This window comes from Eurypyga helias, unplaced genomic scaffold (genome assembly GCF_000690775.1).
Source record: "Eurypyga helias isolate BGI_N326 unplaced genomic scaffold, ASM69077v1 scaffold6568, whole genome shotgun sequence".
Classification (NCBI taxonomy): Eukaryota; Metazoa; Chordata; class Aves; order Eurypygiformes; family Eurypygidae; genus Eurypyga; species Eurypyga helias.
This window is the reverse complement of record NW_010266223.1, coordinates 63964-88663: the sequence shown is the minus strand read 5'-3', so window position 1 is coordinate 88663 and position 24700 is coordinate 63964. Positions and strand designations below refer to the sequence as shown.

Here is a 24700-nt window from a genome sequence, read left to right as displayed (position 1 = left end):
GGGGGTGAGGCGGGGTGGCGGGTGGGGGAAGGAAACAAAATATTGACAATTGGGCTAAAGCCAAACATTCAGTGGTAATAGTGTAGTAATCGCTTGCTCCAGTATTGTGTATAGATGGGTAAGGAGAAAATGTGCAAACTACTGTAGGTGTGGTAGGCAGGAAAGACCTTGCCCAATCTTGGCTGGCCTTTTTCAGCCATCTATCTGACCTATGATAAAGAGGGCTTGCTCTGCTTTTTTTCTTTCTTCCTTGATCAAGCTTGAAGCTGTCAGAGTGAGGGAATAAAACTTAAATCTCTGGCCTTATTTTAGAACAGAAAGTCAATTTAATTTGCCATAGGTGTCTGCAGGTTAGCTAGTTCACCAGATGGCAAGATGAGCTTATTTATCTAACTTTTCAATGTATTTTTTACTTTTATTTTTCAAAACCATCTCCGTGAGGTTTCAAATTCAACTGTCAAATTCCAGAAATCTGCAGTGGCTTAATTTGCTGGGCTAAAGGCATGAGGAGTGATGAGGAAGCAGTAAGTAATTAAGTCGCTGTAGAGATAACATCTAGCTGACTTAACCATTAAGCTCTTCCTTATTTTTTTTCAATTTTGCATGAGAGGTAGTCTACAGTATTTGGAATATTAAAACCTGTATTCTGACCAGCATTCATAATCTTATTTCATTAAAAGGATATTCAAGCAATCAGCATTGGGTCATCCTCTCACCCTCCCCAAATGACTGTAGCAAGGAGCACTGAGCATCTCAACCCACATTGTCCTGAAAATGCACAGATTTTTTCTTCAACATTATCAGCTGCCCACGAGTTCATTAGGATAGAAAGCTTTTTCAAAATTGCCTTTTTCATTCCAGGGTCGCTGTGGCCCCGTGCGTGTAGCATAGTGCTGGAGCTCAGGGAACCCCTGGTGACATTTGGACGCTGCTGCTAAAGTCCCGCTGATTGCTGTAGGGTCAGGTTTTGCCTCACACTGTGTGTCCATCCTTGCCTCTGGCATGCTGTCTAGGCTTTTTACCTCTTGTGCTTCAGTTTACATGGCAGTGGGAGGAGGGGTTGGTCCTTGCTTGGAACAGGGTGTGGATCAAGGGACCACTTGAGTCCCCATTCATCTCTGCACTACGTAACTCTACAACAAGCCTAGCTGCACCCTTTGTAAAGCATTCTGGGTTTTCTGAATGAGGAGTGTTGTACAAAAGCCAGCTGTTGTTATTATTTACACTGTTCATTTGCTGGTCACATTTCTGCAGCTGGGGAACGAAAAAAAAATCAATCAGGTTCACTTAGTTTCTATTTAATTTCACTTTCAGTGTTTGGGCAATGTTGATTTGTTAAACACTACTCCTTCCCCGAAACCCCCTAGTTTTACATAGTCAGTGGAAACATTGTGTCAATGTTACACAGAGGTATACATTCCTCTGCTGAAGCATCATCGAAGGGTTCTGACCAGCACAGGTTTGATTCCTGCTCTGCCTGTTTTCCTGCTGCTTTAGGAGAGATCGCTCAGCTAAATGTAGCATCACGGCTTGTTGATGTTTTGCGGGGCCCAGGGCACTTTCGGACATGACCCTGCCCAAGCCACCCCGTGACTCTGTGGGCAGTTAGCAAACTCTCTCCTGCCTTGTATGTCCATGCCAGCTCACAGGTACCATACAAGGCATGGGCGCTCCAGTGCTCCTGAGCCCCATCCCCATCTCTTAGAAGCAGGACTGAGGTCTCTCTTCCTCCCCACGTCCCACACAGCACGTGCAATGGTTCAACCCTCCTCCCAGACCTGTGCCTCCAATGCCGTGAGCATCCCCAGTGTTGCGCTGTAGCGATATATCTGATGAAGCTCTTCCCATTCCCGTTCCTCTTGCAGGTGGTGACAGATGCACCCCTCGCATGTGATCCCACAAATGGTGTCTTGTAAGTTGGCAGAAGAGAAACTCGGGAGGAAAGACAAAACATCTTCCCTGCTGCTAGCTCACACGTTGGCTCTGACTCTTTCTGTGCCGGCAGTCAGAGGAGTCAGAGCTGGTCTGGCAGTGGTGAGGTTAATAATCGTGGTATTGGAAGCATTTGCTCTTGATATTGCGGAGGCTTTGTAAAAACGGCCAGAAATATGTGGTACTTCTCGGTTGCTGGCGAAGCGCTCCACATAAAACACAGCGTTCCTGCAGCAGAATAACAGCTTGTGGTTTAAATAAATGTTGTTATTTCTGCTCTGCTGTAGGTGTACATGTATGTTTTGGTTCAGTGACTGCCAGATACTGTAAATGAGTATTGATTTCCTTTTCTATTTTAAGCTTTTCTGCAGAAAAGGCATCCCACATGCCTTTAGCTTGCTTTGCCTGTACCTAAAGTGATTGCAGCCAAGGATTTATCTAACTAAATACTCTTTTATTTCATTGTTACCACTCATCCTTATTTTAGTAGCTGTACCCCAAGTTGGTCAGGTCCCCATTCACCTTTTGGAATTTAAAGCTTTTACATCTAGCCCTTTTTAAGAGCAAATCAAGACAGTGCTTAAAACTTGTGGCACGTAGTTCCTTATTTACATGTGCGTGGCAGTCCCCCCGCCATAGGTGAAGCTGCCTTGGTGCTAGAAATGAAAAAACATTTTAGGAAGCCAGCCTGCCATAGCTAAATTCTTTGGACAGGCAGATTAGGTCAGTGCGGCTGAGAAGTAACACAGACCTGGATTTGGCAACCGTAGGCAGGAGTCTGTCCATTTGTTAACTATTAAATCACCTGTAGGTAAACCATTGCACCTCCTCTGCTGTTCAAATCCACTTTGGTTCGAAACACGAATAGACATTTCAGCCTGTAAAACACACGTTGCAGTGATCATTGTCTCTGCAGGATTCCTGGGTCTCACTGTGTTTAACTGCTTACATTCAACTTTCTCTCCTACCTCAGTTCTGAGGCAAACGTGGAATAGTAAATTAATTGGAACATGCTCAAAGCCTTGGCAAACGCTTTGCCTGTGACTTTACTGATTTCCCAGAGGAATAGCTGCTGATATTGATTTTGACAGAGCCTGCAAAGCTTCTTGCTGCAAAGATTCCTCTCATAGCTGGGCAGGGCTGAAGTGCAGCTCTGGGATGTGCTGAGATAGGATTATTCATTGGAAATTAATGTGCTTAATCTCAGAGTATGTTAAAATATACATAAGTGCTTTATGATTAAGAAATCAATCCTTGAGTTTCTGTCTCTAAGTTTATAGGATAATTCCATCCCGACTTTTGGAAAATCATGCAGAAAAAGACTGGCTCTTTGGAGCCTCATGTTATCTGTGACATCTGAACTTTTTATGAGCTAGTCAGTTTGTTAAAGATAATCAATTAAGATCTCGGCCAACAGAGAGGGCCGCAGACAAAATTGGATCAGAAAGGTAAAAGTGAGGACAGGTGATTGACTCAGTGCAGGAAGTAATCAGGAGTTCAACATTATGGGTGGAATTGCCTGGTTACAAACCCTACTATCAGCTCTAAGTATTTCTGGGAATTGAGGTTTCATGTTTTGCTTTAAACCGTTGCCATACAATTGGGAATTGCACAGTCAGTGCTTTAATAAAAAGTAATATTATACTATCTTGAGTTCACAGAACAGGTAAAGTGTCATCTTCTTACTTGCTCCTTACTTATTCACAGCTCTCTTCCAAGCCAGGGAAGATTTGCCCATGTAAGCCCAAAACACCAGATCAAAGTATTTCAGTTGTGCGGTTTTTACGGCAAAGAATGGCTTGGAAAGGCTCTGACCCCCTTGTGCCAGGTGTGTGCTTTTCAGCTTCTTCCCCGCAGAGGTGCTAGGGTGGTGAGCTGAATTCTTCCTGTCATAACTTTTTCAATATGGCTTGTAATGAGTTGTCTGTACCATCCACTCCCTGAAATAACAGCTTGAGACTGGAGGTGATTAGAGCCATGTCTACAGTCTAAAACATGGACAATCCCATTTTTAAGAACCATTGATTTTGGGGGAGAATGACTATGAAGAGGTCCTGGCTCAGACGAGCCCAGGTTCAGACTGCTAGTGGTGTAGAGCTCCTGCATGAAGAATACCTTGTGAAAAATATGAAGTCAGAAAAAGCCCGCAGACTTGTCTTGGAGGACTTCAGGAAATACTAGTGAACGTTTAGGTGTAGTGTTCTCTGCACCACTTCATGATTTGTCTCGAAACTCCAAGCATTTCTTAGCAAACATTAGAAAGTAATTGAGCAAGCAAGCATGTTGCCAAGGACTTAAAAGTCACCAAGTACTTGTGTGGACCTCGAGGTGTGGACCTCGCCAGAGGGATGGCTTGACTGAGTAAAGTAATTTCCATCATTTGAAACCTAGAAAGGTTCAGCTAGAACTCCTCACCTCGACACAGGGATACTACAGTCTAATTCCATCTTCTATGCTATGCAGAAGGGTGAGATTAAATGGTAAAAATGGGGCTATGTAGGGAGCATTCTTGCATGCCTTGAGCTGATCCCTTAATCAAGCACACCTTGTTCCTGCCTAGGAAGCCTGCTTTGCTCTTTTTGGGTTGAGCTGGGTTTGTCAGGCTCTGAGCTTCTAGCAGCAGTGAGCAGTGACTTTTCACTGCAACAGGTACCAGTGCTCTGAGTATGCTGAGACTGCAAGTTTCCTTCAGTAAGAAGGAACTGGTTTTGCACAGCTACTTTGAAACAGAGGCACACTTTTATACTAAAGCAACTTAGTTTGTTCAGTGAACAGGTTTAGCCCTGAGCTGGTAAAAGTAGTGCTGGGTTTAAGCCATAGTGACTGTGCAGAAGAAAGCTTCTGGCCCTTTAATTGCAGCTTTCTCATGGTTTGAAAGCACAGTCCGTCTAATTACACAAGCCTTTCTTTTTCCAAGGCTTTGGCTCACCAGGCAGTGCCTGCATTTTGATTTCGAGAAGAAACTGCTATACGACTGGCTGAACTGTAATTTTTGTCCCTTTGGAAAGCGTTAGAGGTTCAGTGCCAGTCTGTGAAAGAGGAGGGGGAGGTCTATAAAAACTGTTCTTGCTCTTACTCCCTGTTTGTTGGTTCTCCATCGAGAATCAGGGTTCTGCAGCCATCTTGCATCTGCAGTGGCTTTGCTTCCAAGTGAAAATTAATTTTTAATAAAATTAACAAGAAGTGTCTTATTTTTCCTGATTTCCAAGGGGATCTATTCCAGCAACTCCTTTGGTTGTTTGCATATTCTTCCTTCACACCTTAAAACTAATCTAAAAATTTTGTCTGTGATTTCTGATGAACTTGAATTTTTCAGCTGATGCTTTCTGTTTAAATAATGCTTTGCACAGTTTTCTTAGAAAGACACTGGCTGCTTTGTGCACTCATCCTTGTAGCTCCCCTTGGGAGAGATGACCTCCATTTTATCTCTCTTGTAGCCCTTGTACCGAGGAAGGGCTGAAGCAGAGCCAAGTACAGAGCCAGGATGTCCAATTCCAGCCTTACTCCCAGCCAGGTCCCGCGGCAGTTCTGCTCGGACTCCCCCAAGGTCATCCCTTCCTCAGTCTGGGGTGTGTGAGCAATGCCTACGCCTTGCCTCTGCATAAAAGAAGCTGTGATTCTTCTACCAAGGATTCCTGCTCTCTGCAGAGGGGCAGCAGCGAGGGGAAACCCCGGGGCGGCCGGTGGCTCCAGAGTGCTTGACTGTCTTGCCGAGAGCAGCAGGTCTGGCAGTCCCTTCTGCCGAGGAAAATCCCATCTGTGACATCAAAGTGGAGGAGTGTTCCCCGAGGCAGTCCCCATAACCCTAGAATCCCTCCTCCTCAGTTTTATCCAAGAAAAGGGTGGGAAGATCCGGCCCATGAATTTTAAGCTACACATCATGCCTTTCACCTCTGATCTCCGCTTGTGTCCCCTAAACCACTGCTTCAAAGCTTCCTTGAAACAAAATACAGATGTTCTCAAATGTTCCCTTTGCAGAGATTTCTCCAGAGCTATGCAGTTGCAAGGTTCCAATAATTCCTTCCCTCCCACCCCCAACCAGAAGTTTCCTTCATCTCTTTTCCCTATATTAGACCACTCATGAGTTATTCTCGGTGAGGGCTTGCTTTTCAAAGAGCTACAATAAATCAGCGTAAGCTGTTTCTCCGCATTGTTTTCTGCTGGCTCTAGCTAGATCCTGTTGAACCTTTTGTTTTGAAATATATCTGTACTACCCAGTTCTGTCTCTGCTCCATTGATTTATGGTGTCTGCGCTTTCTGGTGTTGTTGAATAACTTACCCATGTTACTCCTCCTGAAGGTCATGGCAGTTCTCAAATGTCCTCCTAACTCTCTGCTGATGAGGGGTGGTTGTGATTTTGAGATGTATGATGACGCCAGGCTTGCAGACATGTTGCAAGAGAGTTGCGCATGGAAGCAAGCGCCGATTTTAAGACTGAGCCCTAAGTCTTTATCGTGTTAGAGGGTAGGGTGCTGCCCTAACTACCAGCAGCCCCTTCGGACAGGCTTGAATGCAAACTTCCAAGCCTGAGTAATCAGGGAAAGAAAGTAGGAAGTATGGTCTGCTGGAGGCGTTTATTTTTTAATTGCCAGTTTAGGATCTGGACAGGAATGAAGCTACTAATTCTGCTAGGCTAGACACATCAAACAGAAATTTGCAAAATCCTAAATCCTCACAAGCCCTATAAAATCAAGCAGAAATTACGTACTGTGAGCATAGTCCACGGAGCGTTGACATGTTCTGTGGTGCTCAAAGGTTTTTCACAGGTTAAACTACTGCAGTCTTGAACCACTAGTTCCCTCAGTCTGTCTGGAAGAGGTGAATTCCTCCCGATTTGGAGCTCTGTGACATATCCATGCTGATGGTACACTGCCTGTGATATCGAGAGAAGGTTGATAGAGACTCGACTCCAGGCTGGTGTTACTCTGACATGCTGTTTCTTCTGATTTGGAAAAAGCAGCGGCAGAACTGATAGTTTAACGTAACATTGTTCAACTCCAGTGATAATGGACCCACATGGCAGAGCTGAGCGTGTATGTGCCACTAGAGCAGGATGCGTTTCTCAAAAAAACTGAGCCAGAGGGCAAGCAAAGGTCTTGGGCGTAATGACTCCTTGAAACATGGCTTGGAACTGGGAGCAGCGTCATTGCCTCTGTGCCTTTAGAGGGACATAACTCTGCATGTTTCCTGGAGACGGAGGGACGGCATGAAGGGACACACCTGACTCCAACATAAATTTTCCTGTCTAACCAGAGTCACCAGGCTGAACTCTTGGCTGACTGCGTAGGTCGGGAGCACACACAACGTGAGAGAAATTGCCATAACTATTTGTAATCCCTGCCCATGGCCCAGGTTTTTCCAGGGTTGCTTCGAGATGCAAATCACCTCAGGGAAGGAAAAAAAAAAAAAAGGTGCAAAAGCTGACTCAAAAAGCAGGTACAGAGACATCCCTTTTTCAGAGTTTAGGTCTTACACCCAAAGCAGGAGGCCTCCACAGAAAAGGTCACCAATGTCTGTTACAGTGGACAAAACAATTCATTCTTCATTACATGTTCTTGGATTAAAAAAAAAAAGTAATCTTTAACCAAATACCAAGGGTAGAAAATTGGAGTGACGGTTAAAGCTCAACAAAGTTACAAGCTGCTTAATGCATAATCTCATTATGCGAAAGATAACTAATCTTCATAATCAGCAAGGACCACTAACCCAGCTAACAGAAGAATCCATACCTTTAATTGATTTTTCCATTATAGTATACTTTGGAAGCAAAATATACATACCTGACATTACATTTTTAAAAAGTTAAAAAGGTCTGTGAGCAACTATCCTGTTGCTTTCCCAAAAATGCCACTAGTTAAATGTTTTTGATAAATAAAGGTTAATTGTTCACTGTGGTTCTAAGACTCAGGCTGATGCTAGCTACAAAGGAACTGATAAATCAGCTCCAACAACATAACAAAATGTAATACTTAATTTCAGTAAGCCAGTCATTTTGCTGGCAGCCTTGCTAACTTGAAGCTTTCTGGTCAGACCGTTTTTAAAAATTACTTTAGGAATTTAGTGTCAAGTATTCAAAACTGCTCGAGTCAGATGTTCTTTGTTAGAGCTGATCTGGTTCTGGTAACAACATACATAATACCAAATGAAAAGCATAGTTGCCTTACATAGAATAATGTGGTTTTAGCTGAAGTTGTAAGGGCTTGATTCAGGAAATCACATCCGCTTGTGATTAAATCAGTCCTTATTTAGGACAGCATTTATAAACCCTTTTTTAATTTTTATCTTGTACTTTGTAAGTCCTACTGACTTTCATGAGTTGAAGGAAGTTTCCTGAGGTTAAGCAAGTACTTAAATATTGTGCTGAAGAGGGGTGCTTTTGAATGGGGTGGAAAAGATTGCATTTTTCATATATGCAGTCATAGGAAGCTTGTCTTAAGTTCTTTCCTCTAGTCCCACTGCTTTGGGTTATTTTCTGGCAATAAGAGCATGCACGGGGTCCCACAGAAGTGCCTCTGTTCCCAGAGGACACAAGATGTTAAAATCATACTATCCCGCTCGCAACCTTCCTCGTCTAGTTCAGTTTCAACACGATTTTTGTTGAAAATAAAGCAAGAGCATGGGTCTTGGGCCCAGCAGGACCCAAGCCCCGAGTTGTGTGTCTGTCCTGCCAGATTTCACGGTGCCACAGCTTTGAGTGTCGTTTCAAGGTATGTTTCTTCTAACGACGGAGACCTGGTGTAAGAGGGCTCTTGCTCAGTTGCGCAAGCCCAGTGCTGCAGTTTATTTTCCCTGCAATTCTTCTCCTGCAATTGACTGTGGAATTGCATCTTTGAACGATTGCACTGGCACAGCAGAGGCAGGAACACGTGTCCAGCAATAAAGAAGGTGGGAACCTCCAAAACTGGTTCTGCTCTTGCATCTAAAGCTGAGTTCCTGCCCTGCAAAGCTGCTCCCCACCCAAGAAGTGAGATATTAGAGGGTGTGAAGTTACAGTGAGAAATACGGAAGGGTTGCAAACAGCTAAGGCTTAGATCAGCAGGTGCCCTCTCCGAGAGGCAAAGCAGAAAGGCAACGTGTTCTATGGGTTTGTGCACACCGACTTGGTGTTGCAGCCTAGCCTCTACCACTCCAGCCTCCCAGATTCAGGAAAGGCTGTTTGCACGTGCCTTGTACCAACTGCACAACAGTTGTGTTGCTCACTTCGCAAGCCACAACTGCAACACAGGCAGGACTGATACTAGTCACAGGCAACTAGCACAGTGGAGATGTGGGAGCAGGGACTGAGCACTGGTACATACCAGTGAATCTACCCTCTGATTTTAAACTAAAAGAGGGTAGATTCACACTAGATGTAAGGAAGAAATTATTTACGTTAAGGGTAGTGAAACACTGGTATAGGTTGCCCAGAGAGGTGGTAGATGCCCCATCCCTGGAAACACTCCAGGTCAGGCTGGACGGGGCTCTGAGCAACATGATCGGGTTGAAGATGTCCCGGCTCACTGCAGGGGGGCTGAGGCAGATGACCTTTAAAAGTCCCTTCCAACCCAAACCATTCTATAATTCTATGGTACCATCACTTTCTAATGGGAAATGAGTAAACACAGACAGTAGTTGATTTGAACAGTAAAAACCAAATACTGCCCTGCCCTCTTGTTGTAATAAGTAACTGCATCTGTTTGTCAAGCTGGGCCGTACCAGGAGGCAGAAACCTGTGTGGTGAGGGAGGAGGAGATGAAGGCTGTGGGAAGGGCAGGGATCTGTGAAAACTGTCTGTTGCTTTTGCAAACAGCAGTCAATAAACTGGTTTTCTTTAATAGCCATAATTGCTGTTGCACTAGTTGGGTGAGAGTTAGCACTTGGATGCTACAGCTCGCACCTCGGCTTTGTGTGGTGACACACCTGCAGAGAGTGGGGAAATGGTGCTGCTGTGTGATTAGGTGCTTTCTTGAGCAGATGCCAAAGCAATGCTTTTCGAGACGTTGAGCAGTTACATTTCCACCAGCCAAAGCCAGCTGAAGCATCTAAAGATACACCAGGTTTCCCTGCCTGCAGTTAGGGAGGCTGGAGCTAGCATGGGTTAGAATCATAGGATGGTTTGGAAGGGACCTTAAAGATCATTTAGTCCTAACCCCCCTGCCATGGGCAGGGACATCTTCCACTAGGGAGTTTGGGCACAGGTCGGTCTCCACCAGAAAGCCTTGCAGGCTGTGCACAATGTTTTCTTCCTGAAAACCTTTCCAGGGATCTCACCAATGCAATTGCAAGAGCTGGAGGTGAAAAAATTTCACCCCAGGATCAATTTGATGCCTGGCTACCACGCCAGCCTTGCTCAAACAAAGCTTCCATTGAGGCTGCGCACAGAGACGCTGCAGCCCTAGGAAATCTTAACGCCTGCAGGGTTTCTGTGTTAATTTTAAGCAGCTCTGTTGAAAGCAGTTTCTGATACTCTGTTGTTGCAGCCATTGCGGTGGGAAAGATCAGGCTGCGATTCGAGAGCAGGGGTGTCTGCAAAAATGTTTCCATACAGTAAAGAACTGCTGTCAGTCATTCTAATCACTCTCTGTATTTTCGTGCCAGCTTGCTAGTGAAAATATGTTGAGCCATGTATTTGTTATACTGCCTTCAGGTATTTGCCAATTCTAAACTTGTTTTGTGATGGAGAATGGGAGATTAGGTGAAAGAGCCAAATCCTTCAATCCTTGCTCAGATGATACTCATGCTGATTTCAACTTTTCAAGCTGTTGTGTTTGATGTATGGCCCCTGTGCTTAGACCTGAAAGTTGGAGCTAAAGAGCTGTGTAGACATGACCTAGTTTTCAGTCATTAAAGCCACTCTCACTTTTTACTAAACAACAGAACGAGCTACTTCTGTTTCGACATAATTTGGAAATCTTACTCTTTGTTTACGACTATTGATATGACAAAACTTTCAAAAGTATCTAAGTCATCTCGACAGCCACTGCCATTAGGACTCTCAAGGCACAAACAGTCTCTGGAATTCTATTCGGTATTTTGCAGACAAAGCATCAATCCAGGTCTCTTCTGCGTGGTGTCCACAGGCTCAGCTCTGCGACACCAGGCAGTTGTGCCAGATGAGAGGAGAGGCGGCAGGAACACCTTGCCTCTCTGAAGCACTGAGGTTTCTTCTTTTCTCGCTGATTTCACAGAAGATGAGGGGGCTGAGCCTCTAGCAGGATGCTGTCAGGCGAAGTCGTGGTGCTGCATCAGTGTGAATGAAAGCAAAATTAGGGCTTTGCTGTCAGGGGAGATGAAATAACAGCAAGAATTTCCTGGCAGAGATCACTTTGCCAGCTTCCCATTAGGTTTCATTCACTTGATGCATTTCAGTGCATACGTTCAAATAATATTTCTCTGATAATGGAAGGGCTGTATTCAGTCAGCCAAGTTGCACCTTAATTCTGTGTCTAGTCAGCAGAAAAAAAATGTAGGTCCTCTAAAGAGTAACCGCAGGCTTAAATAAGACACTGAACAGGGAAGCTGTCAAGAGCCAGGTAATAGGAAGTATACAGCAGAGAGACCTAGCCTGGCTGCGTCTGTTGGATGTCAAGGTGATGGGTACACAGGAATTTGCTCCCATGTTTCCTTAGTTTCTGCATCGGTGTCCTGTGCACGCAGTGCCACCGCTCGCTGTGCTGCAGAGCCCGGAGCCTGCCGGCTAACAGCCTGGCATCGTTTCGCCCCCTGCCCCCCTGCTGCATGGCAGAATGTTTGGCAGATCTGCCAGCCCCAGACTTGGGGACTGTGAAGTCTCTCTAGGTGACCCCGGACCAGGGCTGAGGTACCAGACCTTTATGTGTCGGAGGAGGCAGAAGCTCTCAGGATGCATGCGGTTTTCAGGAGCACGTATAGAATAACGGGTAGCTCTTCCAGCACCGGCTGCAGTGTCTGTGCTGGGCTGCCTGCACCTGGGAGAGGTGGGACACGTAAAGCCATCATGCCTCTGCTGCAGAAAGTTAATATTCTCCACTGTGGAATGAACAGTGTCTCCATTTCTTCAGTATTTGGGGCTGTAATAACAAATCCTGCACTCTGAAAATCAGACTCTCTGGCAAGCGCATTGATAACTTGACGAACCTATTGACCAGGGAAGATGACAAAGGAAGAAATAGCTCCACACTGATCATTTTGAAACTTTCAGTGATACTAAAGAACATTTGTAAGGCACAACAAGTTAAATATGCTCCACGACCTTATCTCACCCTTGCTAATTAGCATCAGACAGATACTAGAGCATCTTTGCATTGCTGCTTTGCTGTTTGCAGTGTGCTCTGTAAAATCCTTCTGGTTTCCAGGGATGTTCTTTCAAGTTGTGTAGCATGAGCAAATACTTTGAAGCAGTTGCTAATCAAAGAGCTAGAGCAGGAGTTCCTACATCATCCAACATCTCTTTTTTTTAGGTTTAAATATATTAAGATCAAAGCAGTTTAATGCAGTGAATACACTGTCTGAAAAGGTATTCAAAATCTCAATCAAAATAAAGTTGAGGAATTCACTAGCTGTAAACTGCTGTCATTATTTTATGTTGTCAGTTCATTTAATATTTCACTGGGAATATACTGAAAATGTCTAACTTGTAACCTTCACACTGTTTTGTGGTTGCTGATGTTGCAATGGCAGATGGTACTTTTAAACAAACAAGTTATGTTTATGTTGCTGCTGCTGGATTTTCGTCACCTGTCGAGTTCAGCAAAACTTCGGTACTTTCATTGCTACTTCTGCTATGGTTCTAGTCTAGGTCTATACAAACTTTGCCCAGTAAAAACACTGGGAAGGCTTGTTCAACTTCAGTCGCTCTCACTTGATGCCATTCCAGTAAAAGTTATCATTGGTAAAACTGGCATCTTTGAAGATAAGTATTTGGGTGTCTTTCAAAGAGAAGTGTTTATTAGACTGAGTTTTTTAATGATCCCTGTTTGTGGTTGTACAGTGGCGGTGTAAGAGTCACTTCAATCTCCAAAGTGAAGCAACTGGTTTGGGGCAGAAGCTGGAATGGTAAAATTACCAGAATTGGGGTCAAAAGATAAAATTCCAAACTCTAACCAAAGATCTGGACTCCTCTTGAGAGCTATATTTTAACTGAAATTTAATCTTTAAGAGTGCTCTAAGATCAGACAATGTTGCATTATAAAGTTAAGGACAATATTTGTATTTGAAACCATGGAGAAATACCAATCCCAAAATAAATCAATGGCAACACTGACACTGTAGGAGCAGTGTAGGTGCCTCAAGCCCAAGACAGAGTTATCCAGCTCAAGGATTGATGCTGATGCCCATCTGCATCTTCAGCTTGCAGCAGGCCGTGGTGGGCGGGAGCAGTGTCTGTCCCACCTGCTGAAGCCCAGATCGATGGTAGGTCAGGGTGACAATCGTTTCCCCTGTTCAAACCCACCTCAGCCGTTAAATACTTGCCTTGTATTTGCTGATGTCTGAAATGCTGTTGCTAAATTGAACATGATGTTTTTACCTGCAGCTCTGAAGCCTTTGTGGGTTGATTGCCCAGTTAATGATTTATACCTTAATGCTCCATTTAGGGCCCTCGTGTTTATCGCTCATGGTGCTGGGGAACACTGCGGCCGCTATGATGACTTGGCCCAGAGGCTGACAGGACTTAACTTGTTTGTTTTTGCCCATGACCATGGTGAGTAGCCTAAAACAGTACTTAATTTACAGCAGCTCAGGACTTTACTGAAATAAATGCCATTAAAACTATACAGCAGTGAGAGAAGAATCAATAATGTATTTGCACCTTGGCATAAATGAGAAAGGGATCATCTGTTGCTTTGTGAAGATCTGCATATTGAATATGTAAAAAGCTATCCCTGTTTACCTTGAGTTTTCCTTAGCCTTGTCCTTGTCGTTACTGTTGGTGCTATTTTAACCTCTCTGTAAGGGATTATTTCTTTCACCTATCTCCTGGGGGGTGGAGAGGTATTTTCCACTGTGGAAGTGGGACTAGGAGCCGTTCCTGCTGGATTCATGGTCTATGTCCTAAATGATCGCAAAGGGGAGGCTGAAATGACAGCATAACTTTCACATACAACGAGGTAGCTGCACCCTTGGGTCACGGAGAGGCATGGAGACATCACAGACCTTTCTCTGGTCATGTCTCCGCAGTCCAGCTCACACCAGATCTGACTTTACACACCTCAGCTCTGACGAGAAAGCAACTCGAGTGCATGCAAGGCTGTGATGACACAGCAACACTTCTTCAGCCCTCAGCCAGTAGGTCTGGGCAGTGCTGTGCCATGTAGACGTGCTGTCCCAGCCTCTTCTGTCTCGAAGATACCTGCTCTGCGCTCCATTCTGTGATACAGGAATGCTGGGTATCACCAGATCTCCTGCAGCGCATGGAGTAGGACATCCTGAAAACATATTTGAACCATCTCTCCTGGTTCTTTAGTAGCCTCCTGTCACCCTGACTCTTGCAACTTTATGACTTCCTTGTGTTTGGAAGTCTTTGGGGTTTTTTTAACATTTCAGATCGCTGCCTCCCTGCAGGAGTCACTCTATATGAGCAAAATGAATCGATGAGGTTAATTAAGGCAGTGCACAAAAGGCAAGGCCAAATTCTGAGTGGACAGGCTGAAATGGGATGAATTTCACTCAGTTAGTGTAAATCTGATCTCCTTCTGGCAGATCCTCCACTGACACTGGAAAGTATACTGCAACACGTTGAAAAGTGTACTGCAATTTAATTGGCCAAAGCTGAGACTCAAACCTGCCCCTAGATCTCTGAGCTCAAAGACAGGACTGCTTAATCTGAGCTTGTAGATCCCGAATGTATGTGAGGCATTGCACCATTTAGGCTGCGAGAGGAAGGGCGAAACCTCACTGAATCCAGGTAACCGAGGCTTCCCCTTGCACTTGCTCTCATGGCTCCCATTCAGTCACAGCACTGCACTTGATGTGCAAAACCAAACCCAATATTTTCCCTGAAAAAAAGAGTACCTAGTCTTCAGGACAACTTGCAAGGAAAATAAATTAAAGCCATGTGAATTTTCTGGACAACTGACCACATGCCATATTCAGGGCTGGTTTTACAAAGACACTTGACCCATGCAGAAGTATCATTGCTGACCACGAGTCTCTTTCTCCCTGCATGCTTGATGTCGTGACTTAGTTCCCCATTCTCCTAAAACCTGATATAGGTTTTAAGAAGTAGAGGTAAAATAACAATATTTGAAGCAGCAAACCTAGAAGAAATAGTAAAACACTGTATTTATCACGTGGATCTGCTACAGAGAATGCCTCTTCTGACGATGGAGAAGGGTCTTTGGGGTGAAGGTTTCTGTCAGGCATGTTTTGTACTGTATAATGAGACAGTTATTTGCTCTCTTTTTTCTTGAATTTCTTTTTGACTGAAGAAGTATAAATATTTCATGGTTTGTTTGTTGTTTGGTTTTGGTCTTTTTTTTTTCTATAGACTGATGTTGTTGGATTAATTAGTTCAATTAGTACAAGTCTGGTTGCTCAGGCCAGCTAACAACTTCATTCTCCCTGTCAAACCTACTGTTTTCTTTGTAAATTCAGTTTGGTTTTCTTCATCAGCAATGGGGAGAGGGTAAAGAGGAACCCAAAAGCAGAACAATGCAGTCATGTTACACAGAGAGCTAATTTAACTGAGCTTAGATCCACTGTAAATTAGAAAGACAATTAACATATTTTAGGGTCTGAGTAATAATCTTTGCACCTAAAGAGGTAAGCAGTGAGGATAAACGTTCTTTGATGGAAGACAGGTTACAGCCTGAGCTGGATGCCAGCAAGAGCTGAAAGGCATAACACCTCCGTTGCCAAATTTGCTCAGATCAGACTGGCGAATTCATAGTTTTCCTCCACTATTTTATCTATTCCAATTCACTTCAACAGTGTGTTGCCCCTTTGCGTCCCATCCTTCAGGTATCTTTGGGTAATATTAATTATTCAGTTGTGTTAGCAAAATAATTACTTTCTGTTCCCCACCTCTTACAGTGGCTCTTAGTCTTATGAGCTTGGCGTAGATTTCCTGACCTGGACATTTTTTGTGGTTCTGGTATTCTCGGGGATAAAATTCCCAGTATAGGCGCATTATCCGTGAGATTATTAATGCAGTTCCACAGCATGGCTAGCGTGATTTCCCAAATGAGTTGGGAAGTTACTAGGGCTGTAGGATGCGTGACTTGACTGATTTATATTATGTCTATCCTTCAGTCAAAAGAAGGAAAAATAATTTCCACTTACATTGCTGAGTCTGTAGGAGCTTATGCATGCGCTGACTCCAAATCTTGCCGAGGGCTGCTCTGCACCATTGTTTCTTGTTAAGCAAGGCTTCAGCAAAAAGCTTGGCACTTCACAGAGTAACAGTATTCATCCAGATTTGTCTCCTAGTATTGCCCTGTGTAAGGTATCACTGGCTCAGTTCTCTAAGTATGGCAGGATTTGTACATTTACTCTTTGGGGTATTTTATAGTAGTCCCAAGACTGCTGGACCTCATAGATATGTATTAGAAATTTTCCACAGTGGTGGTGAAAATTTAATTCCAGAAGACCTCTTAACCCTACCTTACATTTAATGTTATTAAATTGCTTTGGTTTATATCAATCCCATGAAGGAGGAAAATGGTATTTCTTTGTAATACAGCATTTTTTTTCTGTGGTCTCTTATATGGTGTTTTTAATAGGCCATTTCCTGTGATTTCTGGGTTTACTGGGCATGCAGCTTCGTGAAGGCAAAGTTAAGGCTGCTGGGATGACCTTGCTGTGTATTTCTGCAAGTTTTGGATATTTTGAAATGACATCTCACTTTTTCAATTTCCTTTCTATATTACTATTATTTTATTATGACAACATTCTGATGACAGAAAAAAAGAGACAGACAAACATATTAGGTTATTAGCAATCAATTTAGGGAAGCCCTCTTAGAAGGAATACCCGTAGAAGATCCATCAGACTCGAGTGATATTGTAATTCTTCCTTCAATCGCAGGCAGATTGCAGTTCCTTTAGTTATAATGCAGTATTTAGGGATCTGTAAAGCTGAGAGCCAAGGAAAATGAGAATAAAGGATAGAGAATGTGGCTTTGTTTTCTGATACCAAGCATTTTCTGTTGGTAAAGCACATGATGTTCTATCTACCCTCATCTCTCTTCCTATAACATCTCATTTGCCGAGATCTTATTTTCTATGGTTGCACTACATGGCCAGAGCCCAGAACAACTGCAATTTCACCTTCAAACGTACATGTCAATTAATAGCAGTTACAAAAGCATTTCCAAGATGCAAGGACCACGGGAATCTATTTACTTCTCTTACACTTTTTAACAGTAGTGACCTGGCCCTCTTTTTCACTTGGGCTTGCTGGTGCTTCTTACAGGTAATGTGGCTGTTTTACATGAAGATGAGGAAGGTGAAATACTTAGCCCTAACCTGGCAGCAGTTCCTAGCCCTTAGACTTGTTTGAGGGCAGCCCCTCCAACCTCCCTCTCTCTCCAGGCGGAATAAACCCTCTACCTGTCCTGGTACATGGAGACCGCCGACTCTTTGACCCTCTTTGAAGCTGTTGAATTTCCCACTCTTGAGCTATGTGTAACCTCAGATCAAAGCGGAGGGAAAGGTTGCAGCTCTAACAGCTTATTCATATTCCTTAGATGTTTCTAACTGAAGTTCAGCTTTCTTTTTCAGCCCCGCTGCTACTTTGTGTGTGGTGAGCATTGCTGATGGGTTAGCTTGTCCCTCTCAGACACCTACTGCTGCTTGTGCTTCCCAGTAATCTTCTCACTGTTTTCTCTATTTAACAAAGCACTTATTTCTAAAAACTAGCAAACAGCTGGGTCAGAGATTTTTAAATGCAGCAGCATCAAATATTAGATGATTTTGGTTTGGGTTTTTTTCCCAAGTGATTGCTGTGTTTTTCTTGCAACTGTTACAAGACCATTTTGTTGATGAGGACACAAGGTTTTTATTTATTCATAGCACTGGGAAGGATTGATCCACACAGAAAGGTTAAAAAAGACTAAACATGGGCAAACTGGGAGGGGAGAAACGACCAAGAACAATGTCAGCATTAATAAGAGCAAGAATTAGGTTAGCACTGCGAGTGAGAAGTAACAGCTGATGCACACCAGCACGATGGAATGTTCCTGGAGAGCAGCACTCCCTGATGATGTGATCAGGCAATCTCCAGGGATGGGAGTCAGGAAAGCCTTGGCAAGTGTTATTCGGAGCTGGTTTGCTTGCAGAGCAGCACAACCGTTCCTTGGTGACTGTTAGCAAGGCTGGGTGTGAGCCCATGTACCAGTAACAATCTGTCCTCTTTCTGCTTCCTCCAATTGAGTCTACCTCACCAGGGCAGGAAAAGTTTAAACTGCTTTTCTTCTCATGCATAGGAAAGAATGGCACTCGTTTGACAGGAAACTTGCAATGGGTTGTGGGTGTTTTGTTTTCTTTTCTCAGAGAAGGGCTCCTGGCCTTCAGCGTAACACCTGCGCATTCCTGGGAAATAAACTCTTCCATAGGCACTACTGGAAATAACTGCAGGTATGGACACATCGGTATTTGCAGGAGTGCAAAATGACTGGTCTCCCTGTGAATCCTGTTCTCATTCATGCCCTCTGCAGCAAGGAGGACCTCACGCAGAACTTGTGTGAGGGATTTGCTTGCACACGAAGTTGCACTACCTGATCCATACCAGCAGCCACGCTCTGAGCAACTGGACTGTCACTGATGTGCTCATCCTTAGACTGGTGCTGTCCTTGGCTAGGAAAGATAATAGAGCACTGGCTGTGTACCTGTATTAGTGCATCCTCCTTTGGCTTTTCCTGAAGTGATGAAAGTTGTTCTCCCAGGAGAGATTCAGAGTTGCTGCCCAGCCTCATGTGTAAATACAAAGCCCAAACCTCCTGCGTGCTGTAGGCAGTGCTCCTGTGGTAGGGTAGCATGGCAAGCAGGGAGCTCTGCAATCATGCAAAACCACTGTGTTTCCCACACCCAGGTTTTGTGGGAGAGTGGAAAATGCTGTTACAGCTCACAGACTGGAGTGGTGACTACAAGGACAGGAGAAGAGCCAGAGACCAGCTGTCAGGTTGAGTTCCCCCCTCTCCCTGTTTATTTCCTCTGCATAAACCCTACTCTTCAAGAGTTAGAACAAGTCTTTCTTTTAATATTTTTACTGGCTGTTCCAATCTGAAGTCTCCTAGTCCATCATATGTGTCAGATGAGGACTGCTGCAGCAGCATTTGCCACTGCTTTGTTTGAATTGCCAAGCAAAGAAAGAAGTCCTTCAGAGCTTCAGATTAAACCTTGCAAGTACATTCCCTATGGGGAAACTAGGCCTTTTGTTCTTCAAATTACCTCGACTTGTCTGTCTTTCAGTCTTTTATGATAATTCATTTGGAGTGGAGAGAGAGCTGCTAAGGAGTGATTAATCCATCCTACCATGATACGAGTGTATGGACATAAATCTTTGTGCATATAGCTCTGAAAACTGCTAGATTGAAAGCTCATGACAGAGCAAAACCAAGGGGAATATAAGGGAACACTTAAATGATTCTTTGACCCTTGATCCATGTTAAGTGTCATACAGACCTATGAGCCCTGTCTGGAATTCATCCATTCTCCCCTTTTAACCCAGGGGAAGATTGAGTCGTAAACATGGCTGCAACATCAAAAGCGGGCAGGGATGTCTGCCGCATGGCATGAGGGCAGAGGCAGAGCTGAGGGGGTATACCAGAGAGGAGTCGTGCTGGTCTGCCCCACCTCTCATGTTCTCGCTTGTAAGCATCTGCTATAGGTTCCTCTTAGCAGGTGGATCCTGGAGGAGATGGCTCTGCCCTGGCTGGTAGAACACTGCCAATGGCGTTTTATCCCTGTTTTGACTCCATACTCGGTACAGTCCCAAGCCAGCCTAGCTCCCCCTAGCCCTTCCTTCTCCAGATGTTGTACGAAGGTAGCAGTTGGGTTTATCTGCCTTACAGGGCAGCAATGAGGAATGCCAAGCATGTGAGGGGCACACAGGAGGTGAAACCACAGCATGCAATTACAGGGTGAGAGTTCAGATACTGCAGTACACCATGTAACTCCTTAGACAGTGAGAAAACTGTAAGAACCTGGAGCAAAGTCCTATGAAACAAATAACAAATGAGTAAACTTACTTCTTCCAGCCTTTTCTAACTCTGTTTTGGTTGTAGGGATTCTCATGTAGAGCAGGGCTACAGTGCATGCTTCTCCCAACACAGACGAGAATTATGAAAAGCAGGATTAACTCGAGATTGGCTCAGAGACCAGCCTGCCCATTACTGATGGGCTCCAGCCAGGGTGAAACCAGTCATTTCTCACCTCCGGCTCTTCTGGAGGGATGACTGGTGTTGTAGCACTGGATCTCAGAGCTGCAGTGACCCCCTGGCTAAGGAAAGCAGGTCATTCAGTTTGATCTTCTTTGAAATTACAGGCAAAATGATTCATACTGCTAAGACGCAATTTTCCCCGTGCATTGGACAAGCTCTTGAACACACTTTTTGAGCTGGGTAGTGTCTTTTCTCCCAGACTGCTGCTTGGTCTTGGGCTCTGTTGGTGGTTGGGGGAGAGGGGGTGGGGTGGGGGCCTTGGCTCATGTAGGAAAAAGTCATCTAGATATACCTCCTACCACACAGTGAAGCTGATATGTGCCTGTGATTGTATCAGAATACAGTGTGGCCCAAGGGGAGTATCATGTGCCACAACAGGCAATTGTAAGTACTTTGAGTTGGGTTTTATTAAATGGTGGTGTGCACACTATTATTGTTATTTTTGAGAAGCTCACTACAGACTTCTTGCAGCCCAGTCTTGCTCTGGTGGAGTCATCTCAGCAGTGATTCTGTCACTTTAGCGCTCACCCTTGGTTCACGCTGGGATCATACAGCCCCGAATCTCTGCCTGCACCACATGGCATCTTTCAGGGTAGTCAGCATTGTTTCCGTTTGAGAAGAGCAACTACACAAACAGCAAGAAAACACGAGGTGAGTCATGAAAGCAAATACGTACAGTGGCTCATGCTCTAGAGGAAGCCACAGGCTGGGACTTGGAAATGCAAGTGTGGCTTTTATTTTTTCTTGTGAAGGCAGCTGAAACAATGCTGTTGAGCCAGGAAGCAGCTAGACCACAGCAAACTAAAAATAAAGAGACAGTAAGCCTGCACACAGCTGATATATCTGACACTGCACACATAAGCCGCAGTGGAGTGTTTTGCATGAAACGTTTGGGTTAGGAAGGGGGCAGGGGTTACTCAGCAATGTTCCCCTCCAGTCCTCTCAGGGGATGAGACTTTCTTTCAGGGACTCCCCAAGAGTAATACTGGGGTTGTGCTGATGTAAAAGTGGGGAAAACAAGTTCCTGCGTCTATCTCTTAGGCAAGGGGGTTTGGAAATTGTGAGGATCTATTTGTTTATCTGACCTTATTTTTTAAACTCAGATTTAATTGTGGTCTAAACAGTGCTGTAAGACAGGCAAATAAGTTCTGTGCTATAACCCAGAGCTGAATGCAGGAACTGTTTGGATGAGGGGGAAGTCAATGCAGATGCTTCATCATCACTGCCCCTCTATGTAGACATCACTAGATGATAACGTTGGACTGCAGTAAAGATCACAAAAGAATGGTTATAGTTTCCTCCATTCCCCCAATTACTCTGCTTCTTCCAACCGCCCAACCATTTCTTCACTGTTGTAGATCCACCCTGTAACAGTCGGTGACTGAATAAACAACAGCGTATCACCCAGTCGAACAGGATCTTTGGCTGAGATCCTGGCTGAGGCCAGCTTGCTCTTCCTGCAGCAGAGGTGTGGTTTGAGCCCTGGGTGAAGCGGGACTGGGACACGCCTTACTCCAGCCGTGCCCCATCCACCTTCTGGCACGAGCCATTCTCTTCCCTCGCTCCATCGCGTGATGGGAAGGTGCTACAGAGCCAGCTTCCCTGGCTCTGCTGCAAGCTCACTTTGTGAGGGAATCCCTTTTGGGGCACACTGGGATCTGAGGAGCTGGCTTTTTGCTCTGAAAGAGATGGGCCGTGCAATCCACCCTAGTTCTCCTAATTATTCAGTGCTTACTAATGAGCAGAGGGAGAAATGTCAGTGGGTCACTCCGTGCGATAGTACATCTTCTCAGCAGCTGCTTCTCGAACAAAGCCTCGCTGTTGGCCTTCACACAAGGAGGCGTGAGGCGGTAACAACGGGCCCCAGTGAGGGGGCACGCAGCGGTGGAAAGAACAGAGTGCTCCCTTCTGAGCACAGCGCCCTTGTGCCGGGAGCTGTCGGCACTGGCCACTTTCCAGACCCCTCTCCTCAACCTGTCGCTGTTAACAGACTGCAGGACAGCGGGAGACATGTCATTCATTTGGGAGACTTAAAAGGCTACTTCTTCCCATGAGGGTTGGGTCGTTCTGGCTTCCCCTCCATGATCCTGCCTCTCAGATGAGAGATACCCTTTGTGATGAAGAGGAGCGGGCCACTGAATTTGTGTGGAATGCCGATAATGTTGGGACTGATAGGAATTTTGGACGAGTGGTTGTGGTAAACAGGAATAAAGCATCCTTTATTTGGACAGAGGGTTCACTTTGGTGAGTAAGAGAAACTGAAGAGGAAATAGCCTTGACTGAACTAAGTTAGTTTTGGTTTACAACCTGTTGTTTTGCTTCCGTTGTCTCAAAGGTCGGTGCCATTGTCATCTCTACTCAGTCTTTGCATATATAAATTAATCCCCACATCAAGGGTCAAATTCTGCTTTCACAGTGGCTCAGGTATATCCAGGATAACTCTGTTACCATGTCAGAAAGCAGGTTCAGGCATGGGACTTGTAACCACATTTGCTATTAGTGAAGGGGGGTTGGCAACCTCGTGTAATGTTTTCAACAGCTTACTTGCTCTCCCATAACCAGCTTTGCTAGCTGTAGGCGTACGTCTGCATGCAAGATGGTTGAGGGTGGAAGGACAAGGACCAGATGGTTATTGAAGAGCTAAAGCTGAGAGAACAGATCATTTAATGCTGCTAGCTATGTCTGTTATCTGGTGCTACTGGACAGACTTCAAACTTGCTTCAAACTTTGTTCCTGGGGTCATTTCCTTTACTGCCTTCCATGGCAGGACATTAGTTCATGTCAGGAAGGACTTTGGCCACAAGAAGCATCAGAGGAATCTGTATTCTTCAAAGGAGAGAATAACAACTGGGTGCTGCATATACTGTCATTGGACTTTTTTTAATTAATGGTGTGGACAACGGGGTGGAGAGCACTTTCAGCCGGTTTACAGGGGTACCAAACTGTGGAAAGTGAGCATGTGCTTGGAAGGCTGCTGTTCACAAGGACCTTGACAGGCTGAGGAAATGTACTGGCAAGAGACCTTGCGAAGTTTCGACAAAGGCACTTGTGAAACTCTGCATCTGGGGTGCAGTAACCCCATTCAGCACTAAAGGGTGGGCACTGAATGAATAGAAAGCAGCTTTGCAGAAAAGGACCCAGGGATCCTTGCAGACAAGCTGAACATGGGTCAACAGGGTGACCTTGTGGTGAAGAAGGCCACCACATACTGAGCTGTATTCGAAGGATTATAGCCAGCAGCTCAGGAGAAGTGATTATTCTCTTCCATTCAGCATTTTTGAGATCACATCTGAAGCGCCGGGTCCAATTTGCTCCCCAGTAAAAGGAAAGCACTGACATATTGGAGCCAGGCCAGAGGAGGGCTGTCAAAACAATTAGGGTTTTGGAGAACAAGATATATGAGGCGAGGGTGATAAAACTGGGTTTATTTAGCCTTAGAAGAGAAGGCTAAGAGGGGATCTTATTGCTGTCTACAAGTCCCCAGTGTGGAGACAGCAGAGGCAGACTCTTCTTGGAGGTGTACAGTGATGGGATGCGAGGGAACTGACACAAATCACAGCATGAGAAATCCCAATTATGTACAAGGAAAAATGTTTTCACCATGAGGGCAGTCAAATGCTGGAGCAGGACCCAGAGAGGTGGGGAAATCTTTAGCCTTGGAGGTATTTAAAGCTCAACTCAACAAGGCCCTGAACAACCTGATTGAATGGGGCACACTTCGAGTAGGGGCTTGAACTAGATAATCTCCATATGTCCCTTCCAGCCTCAATTATGCTTTATGAACTAAAGAGCATCATAGCTGCTAGCATTTGGGATGTTGCTTCCAGAATTAAAGCACAGAAGGTTTTGAAATGGGTAAAGAAATTACTGTCTTAAAAGCAGACTTTAATGGTATCTACAATTAGGAATGGCTTCATCTTCAGGGAGATGCTTTTTGATCTCTCTGCACAGCGAGAAAATGGAAGCATGTTTATTTTCACCTTTACAGGGACAATTTTTCCATAGCAACAGCATTTCATTAACGTGACTAACTTTCCTATTGTTTATTTGTCAGATATGTCTAATTTGGAGGAGGTTGTTTCAGAAGCTAATTACTGATGATTTCTCACCTATAAATGTACCTTCATACAGATGTGGAGTTTGTCATCCTATTGAGTTACAAATGACTGTTCCAAGTTACTGAACACCTTTTGAACAGTACAGAAAAAATATATTTTGTGTATATAACTCCTGCTGGATTAAAACATAGTCTGATTGCCTTCAATACCTTTTTAGGTAGATAACAGGAGTCAAAGGAGCACAATCCATCTAAGGTTAGTGTCTAGTTCAGCACTAACCTGGGGAAGAGCCTTGTTAAGGAGTGCGGTATTCAAAGACAGCTCTGCTCTTATTTGCACCGAACACAGGCAAAGGACAGGCAGCTTTACGAAG

At 44.6% G+C, this 24700-nt stretch overlaps 1 protein-coding gene across 2 annotated transcripts in view; it reads left to right on the top strand.

Annotated features, from left to right (window-relative positions):
- The window catches only part of MGLL (monoglyceride lipase), a 60226-nt gene that overhangs the window by 8170 nt on the left and 27356 nt on the right, over positions 1-24700 (top strand). For both annotated transcript variants that reach the window (XM_010156989.1, XM_010156990.1), the window contains one exon: positions 13485-13591. In XM_010156989.1, coding sequence (XP_010155291.1) covers positions 13485-13591 — 107 coding nt within the window. The remainder of the gene's footprint in view (positions 1-13484; positions 13592-24700) is intronic.